Source organism: Xiphophorus hellerii, chromosome 21 (assembly GCF_003331165.1).
Source record: "Xiphophorus hellerii strain 12219 chromosome 21, Xiphophorus_hellerii-4.1, whole genome shotgun sequence".
NCBI classification, from domain to species: Eukaryota; Metazoa; Chordata; class Actinopteri; order Cyprinodontiformes; family Poeciliidae; genus Xiphophorus; species Xiphophorus hellerii.
In genome coordinates, this window is record NC_045692.1 from 12394112 (window position 1) to 12409654 (window position 15543).

At 38.7% G+C, this 15543-nt stretch overlaps 1 protein-coding gene across 1 annotated transcript; it reads right to left on the bottom strand.

Moving 5' to 3' along the window:
• Positions 1-8685: 8685 nt before the first annotated feature.
• Positions 8686-15130, bottom strand: pi15a (peptidase inhibitor 15a). The gene is made up of 6 exons (XM_032552224.1): positions 14931-15130; positions 14531-14837; positions 14031-14149; positions 11702-11834; positions 11496-11611; positions 8686-10095 (listed from the first exon to the last, which is right to left on the bottom strand). Exons 2-6 carry the CDS (start codon positions 14801-14803, stop codon positions 9960-9962), a joined length of 777 nt encoding a protein of 258 aa, XP_032408115.1. The 5' UTR covers positions 14804-14837; positions 14931-15130; the 3' UTR covers positions 8686-9959.
• Between the last annotated feature and the right edge of the window lie 413 nt (positions 15131-15543).

A 15543-nucleotide genomic window follows, 5' to 3' on the forward strand; every position in this document is an offset into this window, starting at 1 on the left:
GCATGCAGTATGATGAAGATGATCAGTTTTTACATCAGCAAAGTGCTAGAAAGTGACTAAAGTCGAAATGGGTTTCAACTTCACTGATAGTTTTAAGCCTTTACTTTGTGTAATACTTTGAATGTTTTAAAACTAACATTTTTTTGAAAAGTGTAAATTAATAAACAAAAAGAAATGTATCTTTAAACTTCATTAAATCCTGAATCTGTCGCTGAATCAGATTCTTGTGTAGGAAGACAACAAAAATAAAGATATTTGCTGCCTTCCAGTCATTGATCCGTCTAACCTACTTTTCTAGACGTAACACAAGAACTCTTCCTCTGGAGACCCACCGCATGCAGAACGTCCATAAAGCCAGTGTTTACCGTCTGCTCTTTGGGTCAGTAGCACGGGCCTGGGCCATGGCCCCAGCACCGTTCCTTTCTCTGCGGTAAGGCCTGGCAGGACCCCCAACCCGACTCCTCCACTTTCAACACAGCTGAAATAGCAACACTCTACCTTTGCTCACACGTCCCATGAGGAAAGCAACACTCATTCAACCGCAGTGGAATTAATGCTGTAACTGCGTTTAGACAAAGTGTCTGTGACAATATGAAACCGCAAAATGAGAAAGAGGCTACAGGAGTGTGTGTGTTTGCACAGCTCTTCAAAACCTTACACACTGACTAGATATTTAAAAAAATAAAAACATACAATTATCTCAAGCACTTCTAGAAGGTTTGGAAATATAAAGAATGTAAAGAAAAAATATGTTTTCCATCAAGTGAAATACATAAACACTGACTGTGAGAGAGGAATGTTTCAATTCCAAGTAAAAAAAAATGTAAAAAGCAACTAGAGGAAAAATTGACCAACTGCTAAGGGGGTTTAAATCTCTGACGAGTGGTGATTTAAGTCTCTGTAACAACAAACTCCCTGATGATTTTAATCACAATGCCAGGAAATAAACAAACAACAAACTTATTTATTTAGAAGTCTGGTTTGTGTTACTTATAGTGTTATAGACTTGTGCACAGTCATTCCTCGTTTCTATTCCCAAGAGTTCCCCTCATTCTGCTTTTCTCCCCCCGTTTCTATATCTCACCAACACAGTCCCGGCTAAGCACTGAGCCCAGGATGCTCCATTCTTCACTTCCTGTATTCAATGTGATGTCTTGCGACATCCCCCACAAACCCAGCAGAATGTTAGAAACGGTGCCAGGTCCCTGCATCCGCAGCCCTTCTTTTGGACAGAGCCGCAAACCACACAAACACTCAAAATCACATTTTCTTTTTGTTGGCCAATGTTTTTCAGCTCATTACTCCCTAATGGCTCTGGTAGAGCTGAATCGGGGTCAGATTGTTGGAACAGCGTCAGGGGGAAGACGGGAGTAAAGAGCACCAAGTTCATCTGGCAGATGTTCAACCTCGCTGCTGCTGTGACACTATCAGCTGTGCTCAGCAGAAGGCTGTCTGAGATAGCCTGCTAAGAGCTGGGCATCTCAGAACATAGGCTACTCACCTACACCCCCTCCTGGTGTAAAAAAGCCAGCGCATCTGCTAGAAAAGGTGAGGAACCTGCAATGTCTTAGTAGGCAGAGATGCAATCAATGTTTCTGTTTAATGTTTCCAAACAAGGGAGAGAAATAAAAAACAGCAGATGTTTAACAGCAATTTTACATTATTTGAAATTGTACTTAATTTGCAAGAAGGTTTTTTTATTATTATTAAACCGAGAAACAAGTAAATCTGTTGGAAAGGAAAATAACACACAAAGAAATTGGAACAAGAGGGATACAATACTTTATTGAAGCACCTTTTGAATATTTTTTAGCATCCATTCATCTTCAGCATCTGCCATCAGTTTTAGTCAATCTGGTTAAATAAAACTGTATATCGTTTAACAAAACATTTGCAGACAGGTTGCAAAGGATAAAAATGATCTTATTGAGAATATGAACAGCAGTGACATAATTAAAGTAGATATTTTGCCATGGTGGCTGAAAAGACTAGATGGAAATGGACCAGGGAGTCTGCCAAGAGTCTGGTTGGCAGCAATACCGAAGGAGCTTCTGGAATTTCTGGTTAATGCTGGTTTTGTTCTAGATGTGAATGTGAGAATAGTCTCCTTTATTCCCCACATATCTCAGCTCAGGAGTTGTTTCTTCCAAGGAAAAGATCGGGGCCTGCATCAATATAACACAGTTTGATTAACCTGAACTTGAACTTCTGGGCCACAAAAAAAAGTATGTTTGGCACAAAAAGCCCCACAGAACATCACCAAACCAGAACCGTACTTCAGTCAAATATGTCAGTGAAAGCGTCGTGATTCAGGGTTAATTTTATTTAGATGGAACCACACTTTTGCTAAGGTGAGTGAAATCATAGGTACTTCTAATACTCAACTAGTTTTCACTCAAAAATCTTAAGACGTCTGAAGGAAAGTTTTCTGGAAACATCTATATATTTATAGGAACAAAAAAAGACAAAGGGTTCCCCTAACCAGCAGGTGTCAGTGTCCTTTCACGATAAAACACTTCTCAAAACCAGCAGGTCAGACGATGTGAATAAGCTGGAGTTCCAGTTCAATATTAGTTCATTGTGATGAATTAAACTGCTGCCACCCTCCCCAGCTTTTTACCATGTAAGGAAGAACCCATCCTTGTTAAGATAGGAGATTTAGGACCTGGGAGAAATTGTGTAACTGTGTAAACAGTGGAGAAATCAAAAAACTCCATCCAAAGATTTCATTTTACATAGTTCCAGTTTGCCTTTAGGTAAACTGAAATGCATGTTGACAGTGTTGCAACTTGCAACTAAAACCAAGAAAGGCAAAGAAATCTCGTCGTAATGCCTAAAGCTTTTTTCTTTGACGTCACTTGATATATTGTGGGTGGAATGGAACCGTCTTGTGTTTCGTTGTATTTGATTTGAATGTTGGCCTGCTAAACTGGATGCTGAACATCTCTCAGCAAAATAAACAAAAACTGACTGAATTGTACAATGACCAACACAAAACGTTGCATATGTGCAAGCAGAAGGGAATGATTCAGGGGTGTCGATTTATTTTCTAAGTAAATATGAAATGTGTGGCTTTGTGTTGTATTTAGCCCCTTTCACCCTGACATGCCTAAATGAGATCCTCTAATTGGTAAATTGAGTTCACCTGTGTGCCACTTACTCACAGTATAAATTCAGCTGTTGTGTGAAGATCTGATGTTAGTTAGACATCAGCTAACAAACAGCATCTTCAAAAACAAAAGAAAACACAAGAAATGTCAATGATAAAATTGTGGGGCTTAAAGTGGCCTTGGGCTGTAAGCAATATTCCAAAACTTTGAACATCTCACATAGCATTGTTTAACTCGTCATCAAAGTATGGGTAAATAATGATATAACTGCAACCAAGACACAGTCTTCCACCTAAACTGCCAGTACAGACCCACATTCATCCTCCAATGAGGATTCTGGAGCTGCTGCTGATATCCACAGCTCAGGTGGGAGAATGACGGAATAAAGTCCAGTCCTGCACTCTACAATCTGGCCGTTAAGGAAGAATGGAAATGACAAAGCTATTGTTGATAGAAAACCGCAAGAAGTTTATAGTTTGCCACAACAAGTCATGTATGGGACAATAAACAATGTCAATGCTCTTTTTAAATGAGGCCAAAGTTAACATTGTTGGCCTACATACACAGTGCTTTTGTCACATTAATGGCTTTGAGCCTTTTATGAGTTCTTTGTTTTTTTTCCTCATGTGTTCAGTCATTATTTTACCCACTCTTCTTGTGCTTATCTTTCTTTCTCATCTTTTGCTTTACAGTCTTCATATCTCATCTCTGGTGAGTCTCTCTGTAAATGAGTTCATGCTCCCACACAGCTGTTACTCATTTAGTTTATTGGACTCACCAGCTCTTTGTTCCTCTAATTAATCCTTCCAGTATATTTATGCTCCCACTTTCTTTGATTCCTTGCAAGATGTTTGTTTCTGTCATGTGTCCGTGCTCTTTGTCTTATGGTTTAGGTTTCTTTCCTGCCATTCTTATTTATGTATGTTTTGGAGTATTTATCAAATCTCGGATTTTCTCATGACTCTGCCTGCCATGTGCTTGCAGTTGGGTCCAACAACCTACAACATGGCAGATATGTGTAGAAGTAGAAGGAAAGATAATAGTGGCAGGATCATGCAGTGGGGATCTTTAACTTAGCATAAACAGTGAAGCTGATTAGCATTCATGTGAAGGTGGGGGAAGGTAAATACAGAGACATACCAGAAGAAGACTTTTTTTGAGTTTGCAAATGATTGATGACAGAAACGTACTCTCTGACAGGTCAATGAGTCTAAATGTTTTGGAAAAAGCTACAATAGGCTGGTTCAAATCAATTCATACTAAGAAATCTGATGAAGAATGTTTGCAAAGAAAATTGATGCTCAGAGATCCAATCTGACAAAGAAGAATGAGGAAACAGACTTCATATAAGTCCTTAGGACAAGACATAGGAGCATTGAAATCAGTGAGCAGGTTCAAAGTCTCTCTAAGCTTGGCATGAAACTGAGTTGAGAGCAAAAGGACGAAGCCCATCTGATTAAGCACCAGTTTCCCAGCACTGTGCTTCTGAGAGGACATTGATTTTGGCCAGGATCTTGCAGCTGCAGGATGTCGCTTTGCTGAAGTCCCTGCAAGGAGGCCCCTCATGGGCTTGTCCACGAGAAAGACTGCAAGAGGGCAAAAACTGAACTTGGGCCAAATGTGCTTTAGTTTGGGTTCATAGACTAAACCATAGGGGTCAAATCTAGTTTTATTTCAGCATAAGACATGATGTTTTAGGTTTATTCTTGTCCTCTGAGGCTCTAATGTGTTAGGCTCACAACATACGATTACCTTTACTGCCACATATGAGGTTGATTATAGACTATACACTTTTATGACATAAGAGCAGCTTACATTCTCTGCTCTAGCAAGCAGTATCTACACCGAAGTATGTCAGGTATGCTTTTATTTATATTTTACTGGAGCATTTTCGAAGGAAAATCACCAGACAAGAAAAGGGACCATAACATAAGCCATTGAGCTTAAACTGTATCCTATTTCATTGTGGCAGATTGCAAGAAACATCGTCAGATGCTTGCGTGCTTCAAGCACACGGAGTCCATATAAATCTAGCCATAATAAGCTCAGCGAAATGACCCATATTACCCACATATTATAAAAACCTCATCCTAAATAAACAGCATCAAAAACTAAAATAGACAACGGAGAGTCAGAAAGACCACAAAATGATCTGTGTAGCTGAAAATTTTTATATTTTACTCTTTGTTTGAGGTAACGGCACCCAATTTACAAGAACAGATACAAAAAAAAAAACCCAACTTACTTTTTGCTGAAAGACATTTATATATTAATAGCAGTAAAAGTTTCACATGCTTATACATTTATTTAACAAAATCTCATGACATTAGTCAAGAAGCTGAGATCCAATTTTCGGAGACTCTCAACAACCTGACCTGCGCAGAAAAGGTATCATGAAATCAGTTTGTGCAATTTTAAAAGCCTTTTAAGATGCAAATTCAACGTATTTCTACAGTAAACATATGTTAACTTTTGTGGAGAAGAATTTTGACAGTTTTTTCAAACATTGAAAAAGGTTTTGTATACTTGTATAGCTCTATTTAATGCTGCAGAGCTGCTTTGCCAAAGAAGGATATGGGAGGGATATAAAGTAAGGCTTGCTCAGGGTATGGGGTGCATTTCCGCTGGCAGAACTGCAAGAGGGAGCTAAACAAACATAGCTGTTGTGCATCCAAGAGGGGAATGAATATAAAAAAAGAGAAAAAATACAATGAATTAGAGAGAAATCTCCTCCAATAACCCTCTGGAGGAACAGCGAAGCCAAGTTTTGAAGCATTCTGTGAAGTCACGGAGGGCAGAGAGGTTGTAGAGTACACTTACAGTAGAATAAGAGAAGATTTGATGCAGCTGTGCAACAATCAGCAGAGAAGTGTCCCACTATAGGTGTCCAAAGTGCCAGCATGTTGTATTTGTCAGTGCATGAAACATGATTTGTAAAAGTGAAGTGTTTATAGTCATAAATTCTATTATTAGATTAAGCCAAAAAACTTAATATGTTCATGCTGATTGACTTGATAACAAATGTAAACACTGTAATTATTATGTCATGGCCTAAACATTTAACGCAGTTCAACATGATTTATTCCTGACCTTGAGGGTACCGACATTTCCTATGGCAGCCCTTGCTCTGCGTCAACACAGCTGAATTATCAAAGAGGCAGATCAGCTGCGGCAACAAGGGTAGATGCCCAGGGCGGCATTTGGAGAGGGTTCCACAAGCACCAATTAAAACAATTTTTTTTAAAGTCTTTGTCCACTGTTAAACCCTGATAGAGTTTATGTTGCATTTTTTCCATATAAGAAGCTGGCAGCCCCCTGTGATAATTAGGTGTTCCAATAGTTATGTTTTGGAAGATTTTGGTACAAGGTTTGGGGATTCAGAAGGAACACCACTTTGTGTTGCAGCTCAAATATTCACTCATCACAATCAAGGTATGTGGGATACCACCTGCGACCACAAAACGCATCAAACACTGGAGCCCATTCTGTCAGCTAAAAAAAGGAGAAATCTTGCCTTTTCGAAACAGTTGACTAAAATAGTCCGAGAAAAACTTCCCTCCTCACTTATTATCCCTTCTTTCTTTTTGTTTTATTAATCACTACTTTCTAGAAACTACTTTTCTGTCCTCTCAGCACAACTGGAATGTAATAACCCCTTGTAGACTTGGAAATGAACCACCCTAAAATCACCCACTGCTGTCTGTCAGTCTGCCATGACCCATGTGAAGTCTCGGTCTTCTTTTCAAATAAACATTTCATCACGTTCTTACTTCAGGGGAAACTGGTTCAACAAAAACAGGTCAGTGAGTCAGATGAGCTATCAGGGAAAGACGTTTACCTCAAGAGTATACAGATGTGTGACAGTTGCCACGGTAAATGCTGGAAGTAGGTAATAGTACTACATGGTCCACTTGAATTTATTGCTCCAGGTACTGGTGGCTGGAAATGTGCTGTATTTCACCATTTCTCCTTGAGTGATTAACTGTTTTTGGTCTTAATGCGAGCTCCTTCAAAAATGTTATTCCTTTTGGTTGGATTTTCAATGTAATGCATGACATTAACCCAGTCACTGCACACAGATGCAACACAACACATGCCATAGAACCACACTGAATCCCTGTCCCAACACTAGAACAGGACAAACTCACCAGTTAAAAAGCCTCAAGCAGCTGTTATACACCCATTGATACTGCAAGATCAGCCCAGTTGTAAACACCATTAATTGTCACTACCCAACCAACTAAAGTGATAGTGAACCCACATTCGAAAAGGGATGCAGACATGCTGTAACCATCCTTCCAGCTGGCATCATCCAACCAGCAACACCGACATCTCCCTCTGGATGCCACGGCAAACAGAGCAGGAAGAAGGGGACAAAGAAGACCAGTGACTTCTTCTGATGAAGGCAACTTTTCATCAGTGGGGTACCTGAGGTTCCATCTTCATCCCAGTTCTGCAATTCTTACACTGGCTCCCTAAAGTTCAGAGGACAGACTTTAAAATGCTTTCAGGGTGTGCCGTGGTGGTGTAGGGGTTAGCGCGACCCGTATTTGGAGGCCTTGAGTCCTCGACGCGGCCGTCGCGGGTTCGACTCCCGGACCCGACGACATTTGCCGCATGTCTTCCCCCCTCTCCTTCCCTGTTTCCTGTCAGCCTACTATCACATAAGGGGCACTAGAGCCCACAAAAGACCCCCTTGAGGGGTAAAAAAATAAAATAAAATGCTTTCAGTGGTTAATAAATCACTTAATGGCTTAGCACCAAAATGCATTGTTGTTGTATCAGCCTTCAACAGCTCAGTCTACTTTTTATCCCCAGGACTGAGGCAGGACCAGGTTGTTAAGCTCCACTAATATGCTACAACTTCCAAAAAAATTGCAAAGGTGCTGGAACTCTGAATTTGTTTAAAGCAATGCTGATCACTAATCTAATCTTGCTTAGAGCTGACTTTGAATAATAACTGGAACATGAATAGTTTTAGTCTAGATTGCAACTTTTCATCACTTTTTTATTTTACTACTACAATGTAATATTTTCTTTTTTTTGTTTTGTTTTTATCATGAAAAGCATTTTGAATTGCCTTGTTTCTGAAATGTGCTATAAAAATAAACTTGATGGTTATGATGAGTATGATGATGACAATGATATTTACCTTCAAGACAGAGTGGAAAATGCTATGGCAGTCCAACAATCCTGATGTTTCTTAGGAACAGGAATTGTTTCCATACTTGCTAAGATGAGTTCTCATTGGTTTTGATCTGTCTGCTGTCATTCTGTTAGTTAGGATATAAATATAGCAAAGGACATTAAAAAAACAAAACATTTACTGTTTTACATCCACATTAAGTTAGATGGTTTTCATTAGTTTTTTTATATATCAATTCCTCTCAAATATTATATAAACTATTAACTTACTATAACTTTCTTTCCATAGAAAAAGAGGAAGAAAATTGTAACAAAAAACCTCACAAAAAACACAGTATCATCCCAATTTTAAATAGAAATAAGACTGAACACACTTCATAGAAAACATTAACCCAGAACCCTACAGCACTGTTAAAAACAGACAAAAAAATGAACGATAAAATTAAACATTTTAATACAAGTCCAACACATAAAAAACTGACATTACAGCATTAATATCATTGCTGATTTAAAAACTGTCAGTGCTGAAAATGTGATTCTTCCTATTTTTGTACTCTTCAGTATGTCGAATATATGCTACCATTTCACAAAACAATACAAAATTAATATAACTTAAACATACAAAAATGAATAACTTACGGTTTAACCTTTTTTTTTAACATAGTCAAGGTATGATTATGTACACATTCAAAAAACACTCTTTTTATTTTTTTGCTATTTTAGAAATTTACAAACAATTAAGGTGCACTTGAGTGCCTGAATCCTAAATGAGTGATCATATCAAAATATAAACAACATCAATACACATGAAGGAATGTAATAAACCAGTAAACTTACATGGTGATATATTATGTTATCACAGAGCAGATATGTGTCAGACCTATGTCTAACATAAATACAAAATATGTGAATAAAATCTGTGAAAATGCCCCAAAGGATTGTCATTGATATGACATTGAGGTGAATTAGTGCAGATTAAAACTGAAAATGTACTGCTTAATATTTCAGGAGGTCTTTCAAAACACAAGTGTTTTCCTGAGCTGACATCAGCCTACAAAACTATGTCTTTCCAGTCAGCTTTATTTAATGCATGCACCATGGTCACAAGAGACTGAAGCCAGAACTGGATTGTGACAGAAAGGTAGGCCTAGCTTAAAAATCCGAGACAACTCAACCTAAAGCCGGCAAGTTATGATAAATTAGTGAACTTGGCAAGTCACTGTTGGCATGAAAACGCTGCAAGTGGAGGTTCCCCTCTTAGGTCAAACGCTTTGGTCCTGTTTGATCAAAACATTTTTGTGTAGGCAGAGCACCCATCATGAAGGTGATACCTGTAGCACCAAAGTGAACTGAAATGAGGAGCTGTGATGGCTGCTATAAATACCACATTGTCAATGGGTTTTAATACCGCATAAAGTAAGCACTGTTAAAATGACCCATTTGTCATATAAATATATTTATGTATTTCATCATTTCTAATTTATGTAGGAAACTGACAAAAGAGAACATGACTCATTTACAGATTATTCACAAGTCACTAAAATCATCAGGTGCCTTCAGTTGTATACGTCTTTCCTTAAATAAGCCCATATATACAGAAAAGCATTTTTGCTCAACTGTTGTGCAAATCCTTACTTGATTAAAAAAACAAAAAAAAACAATGTCTTTGTGGTACTGTGGGTTGTCGGCTCATGTTGGTTGTGTTTATTTGAACCAGTGCAGGTAGTTAGTCTTGAGCGCTGGGAAGCACATATTGTTGCTGCATGATCCCCCGTAGCTGGGAGGGCAGGCGGAACATGGGACGCCAACTTTATAAGGAGCTTCTCCAATCCAGTTACCCCTAAAAAGCCAAAAACACTCACAGTGAATACAGTGGTTACAAAAAGGCAATAAAAGTAGTGTGTAAAAGAAACTGATATTGCATCAAACATCAAGCTACTTAAGTCTTTTGGTTGCCTATAGCACCTTTGTTGCAAGTATGTTTGAATAATACATAATTTTAATGAATCAAACAACTGTGCAGTCAATGGTTAAAATAGACAAGGTTGAATGAACAAGACTGAAAACATTCTTAAAGAGCTACTTTATTATTAGACACACAAGCAAAAATTTTAATATCTTGCCTGAAGAGTTAGGCCTTTTTTTTAAAGAGTAGAACCTTTTGTAGCAAAAAGATGTTCCCTATCTTCATAAAATGTTTACTTGAGGATTTATTTTTCAAGTGAGGTTCTGATAAAAGTCCATAAGGGGTTGATATCCGACCTGCTGTATCTGTCTTACAAATATGCAGAGGTGTATTTACGCTCGAAGTGAAGGAAGGAGGTGATGCACACTGAAGATCTTCCTGTATGAAACGCTTATAAGGAACAGAAAGTGTAGCAGAAAATGTCCAAAAAAAAAGGTTGTTTAAAAAGCAAGAAAAATTTTTAGATCAGTTATCTGAAAATAGCAGTTATTGTGAGCAGAAATGCTGCACATGTTCTGCTTTTGGGCAGTTTTGATATAGAAAGATTATTTATTGCAAACTCTAACAGTCATAATTGTGGTCTCGTTTTAGGACAGTTTATGTTGCTGACAGTGTTGTTACAATCATCAGCCACCATCCCCTGTAGAGAGCAGCCCACACTGCAACACCACCTCCTTCCCTCAATTAATATGTAAATAGCTGGATCCATCCCTTCTTCAGCAAATCCAAATTACCTCCTTGACATGTCAGCAAGTTTTTCAAGGGTCTAGTTATGAACCATTCATTTGATTCAGGCGTCTTGGAGCAGGGAAGCAACCAAACGTCGCAGGACAGTGGCACTCAAGGACTTCAGTTGCAGACCCATGCATTTGGCAAAACGACCCAACTAAAAATAAAAAGGAACTGTATTCTAATACCTCTCATTCATTCATTATATGCATGTCAAGCAGGAATTACTCACAAATGTTGAACCTTTTAAAGGTGACAACAGTGACTTCTGCTGACAGGAAAGTGGGATTACATCTAAATTAAATGTCTCTTCTGTGCTGTATGTTCCAAACCAGATCATGAGTGAGTCACAAGTTTGGCCCTGCATTTTCTTCATTTTCCTCTGGTAATGCAGGTTACCCTTCATCACCATGGGTGGCATTTTATAACTCAGCACAGAATATAATGGGCATACTTCATAAATCAAAAAGACTTTCTGCACTGTGAATAAACCCTAAATCAGGTTATGAAATATAACCCCCCCACTTGATGTACAGTGTACTTACTTTGGTGAATAGTTGCAGACTAAATATGTTGCCCTTTTCCACACAGCACCCCATACATTCATATTGTGGCACGTGTGGACAGCACAACCGATTTTGTTAGATGTTGCCCAGACCATCTGCAAAAATCAACGAGAAAGAATTTGATTACAATCATAGCTGCAGGAGTTTTACTAGTTAAAAAAAATGCTTGATAGATATCTTTGTACCTGTGTGTAGTGGGTACACATGGGCCCATAGCATCGAAGAGGGCACCTTGGGTTGCAGTCACGGGGGTATGGAAATGAATAATCTTTCACTTCATCGTACCAGGGCTTCACCAGCTGGAGGATGGACCGATAGCTGTGAGCAGAATACAGACAAACTGAATGTGTGTTCATTTAGCGTTTGGAGTGTTTGTAAATGATTTGCTATTTTGGTTTCTGTGTTTTCTTCCCAAACCCCTTAATCTCATCCCATCTAATCCCATCCTGTCACATCTGGTCTAATCTGACCTATCTGAGAAATGTCTCAGATTATTGTTTTTATGTTAACAAACACTGACTTTGTGGTTTCATGGTTAATACATGGGCATCGTAATATTTATGTGTGAAGCAGACGTGTCCCCCTCACATTTGAAAGCATACCTTAGGAGCCCCACTTATTTACAGTAGAATATAATTTCCCTCTGTGCTCTTTTCGTTGCTTCTATCAATCAGGTGGAACTGATTCATTTGAAAATACTTATCTAGCTAAAACTCCACTTTGAGTTTTCCTGGTTACCTAGAAAAATCACAGCACCACATGCTTCCAACATGAACAACAAAGTGAACTGCTAGTGTAGGCTGCTGCAAACTAGAAAAGATAATGTCCGTCTCCTTGACATCTCATAATGTTTAGCTTGTGTCATGGGTGAGCGGTGATAAAACATGGGGTGTTTTATCACCTCATGATAAAACATGGGGTGAAAAATTTTAATATTTTGCCTGAAGAGTTAGGCTTTTTTTTTAAAGAGTAGAACCTTTTGTAGCAAAAAGATGTTCCCTATCTTCATAAAATGTTTACTTGAGGATTTATTTTTCAAGTGTGGTTCTGATAAAAGTCCATAAGGGGTTGATATCCGACCTGCTGTATCTTTCTTACAAACATGATAAAACATGGGGTGATAAAACACTCTAGTTTAACTGTGCAAGTGTTCATGGTTAAGTTGAAGTAAATGCAGCAGAGATAATTGAACTGCAATCATGTCTAGATGCTCTTTGACAGAAAGAAGTTGAACAGGAGAGAGCAGGTGGCCTAAGGTCAAGATACACCACTTGCGTCCGACTCTCCATGCTCTGATCCTGATAAAAACGCTGTGACTCGATGGAGCGTTCTTGATCATACTTGCAAGATTGAATATTCACACAAGAATATATACTGAAAATCTAGACAGCATAACTACAAATTGGTCTGACAGTTGCCATTTGAACAACCTCAAGCAAGGTTGCCGTTTCACTCCTAAATGTTTTTCTATACTTTTGAGCTCCTCACACTCAGTTTGCTGATTTTATGGGAGTAAAAAAATGTACTTTGTATATTCCCTTAAAGCATATGCATTTTACTTTTCCATGTGTCTCACTTCCTGTGACACTCATGACATTCCTGTCAGACTGCTGTGTAGTTCTGACCAAGATATACATGGTTTCTGATTTGGCATCACATCCAAAAGAAAATTGTGTTGGATATATGCAGCAATTAGAAAACACTAAAGTTAAAAGAGGCTCGCAGAGCACTAGTGATTCCTTAAAACTCTGTCTGTGTCCAACCAAAATAGTCCTCAGTGATCAAATCGGAGCCTGCATGTTAGGAAAAAAAAAAAAATCAGATCAGAATGTGAAGAGTTGGACCCAAACAATGTGTCTTGGCCTTAACTCTAACAGGTTCTAATTGGTACATATGTCATCCGGTCCGATTAAAAATTGGGTCGAATGCCAAATCAGATCAGGTGTGTCTTACACTTTAGCCACTCCCAGCCCAGCCAATGTGTCCCACGCACATTACAAGTGCTTTGTGGATTAATAGTTGAAATATGAATTACTATGACTATTTATACTTTAGTGCACCATTTTTACTGCTTATTTACATAAAATATCATTCAGAAAGTCTATGTGATTACTGTCACTTTAAACTTTATCTGGTGTTTTGGCATGTAGAGACAGATAGCAACAAAAATGTTGTTGACTTTTAGTTTTACTTAAAATGTTGGATTTGAGTTGCATCTCAATAAAATCTGAAAGTTTAGGCTTACATGGAGGTAAAAAATGAAAACTCAAGACCGACTACAGGCCTGGGCTTTTCGTCTTCATGGGTCATGGCTAAAACTACATATTTTTTTGTTTTGTTTTGTTTATAGAAAGGGTCACAGAAGCCTTCCTACAGCAGTCTGCAGGTCACAGTTCACAAACCTTTAGGAGAACCAAGAAGGAGGCAACAATAAAATGACCATTACTGCTGAGAAAGCGTTCCATCCTGAGAGGAGCAGCAGATGTGAGCAAAGAGTAGTCTAAGGTCACTCACCGTCCTGTCCTGACTGAGAGGTTTTGACCCAGGAACCTGAGAAGATGAGGAGGTCCATGTTCCCAAAGACAAGCATGTGCCCAGTCCTCTGCTGTTTTGGCCAAAGTCTCATCCCACACCTAAACACAGTCATATATTGGAGGCAAAGAAATCAATCATAGAAATCCAAAATAATTAAGAAGGGTTTTCTCTAGAAGGATTCTTAAAGCAATCCCATAGTGCTGTCTTATGACACTCATTGAAAATGATTTGGAGGACATACAAGAATTTCAAACAGTGGAAAAGACAATACTGTTATATTTCAATTGCAGATAATGGAACAGGGAAGAAATGTTTCCTGGTACAATAACATCTGCATTGAAACTACACATTTTTTACTGTAATGTCTAACTTATCACTGCTGTTTTGTCCAGGTTTTACTGCCAGTTTGCAACCAGTTTCATAGGCTGGTCCTGCTTGGACTAAAAGAAGAAAATGTTTGAATGAAAGCTTTGATTCACCATGTATTCCATATTGGAGGCGGGAGGAAACACTCTGCCTCTGACTTTGTTGTGGTAATCGAGGATGGCAATCATGTCATTCTGACTAATATACCGCTTCCTTCTGGTTTTGGAAACTGTTTCGCCTTCTCCGTGGCCGCGCGCCGCGCCAAGCCCGGTGATGTTGGCACCTGGCGCGAACGTTGACGCAGCAGGTATGCTCGTTGCCAGCGCACTTGCTCCCCAAGATATGCACAGAAGTAGTAAATCTGTGGCAAATAACTGGAGTTTCATGTTCGATTTCAAGGAAACTGCAGACGGAATGTTTCTGAAAATAAACCCACAAAGCAAGATTTTAATCCGAGGCATCCAGACAAGCTTATGATGCCATATGGCAAAGAAGATTAAAAAAATCTTTTACCTTTTATAGAGCGTCGCGACCTCCTGTTGGCTTTGCCAGCGTTGGCAGAGCAGTATCGCTCCTAAAGCTTCTGTGACGGATCGCAGAGAGACAAAGCAGCGATGGATTGCTTCTTTGCAGACTTTGTAAGTGTATCAGGAAGAGTCCGTTTTTGCAGGTTTATATAGTCTATTCTCGCAGTGGACAGTGGAGGAAGTGCGCTTGCCTCAGGGGTAAAACGCAGCCCCTCCTTGTCACATGAGACGCAGCATCATTTTTTAGTGTGTTTTTTTTTTACGTTTAAACTTCCTAGAAAACTTGTTTAGGATGATGAAATGATATTTTATTGAAAATGAGCAAAAGGGGTGTTGCTTAAGCTCACAAAGACAAACATTATAGTGCACAACTTGATCCTTTGATTTGGTTTATTGGATTTTACAGGCACAAGTGTATAACTGAAACATTAATCTCATCTGACATGTAATGCATGTCTTCAACTCTTGTGTTTTCAGTCATCGTTAGGCATGGAAATGAAGTTTACCTCTTTTTTAAAAAAAAATATTTGCTTTCACATTTTCACTCAGGTGAACATGTGTTTGAGTTTAACAAACTAACAATTCTATTCTGACTGAAA

What these genes read in the sequence shown, in the direction of transcription:
- pi15a (XM_032552224.1), bottom strand. Translation starts at nt 14,803, where the DNA reads ATGAAACTCCAGTTATTTGCCACAGATTTACTACTTCTGTGCATATCT. An exon ending in CTCTCAGTCAGGACAGGACG is followed by an intron (nt 11,835 to 14,030) that starts GTGAGTGACCTT and finishes TTCTGCTCACAG; the next exon opens with CTATCGGTCCATCCTCCAGC. An exon ending in GTCTGCAACTATTCACCAAA is followed by an intron (nt 10,096 to 11,495) that starts GTAAGTACACTG and finishes TTGGCTTTTTAG; the next exon opens with GGGTAACTGGATTGGAGAAG.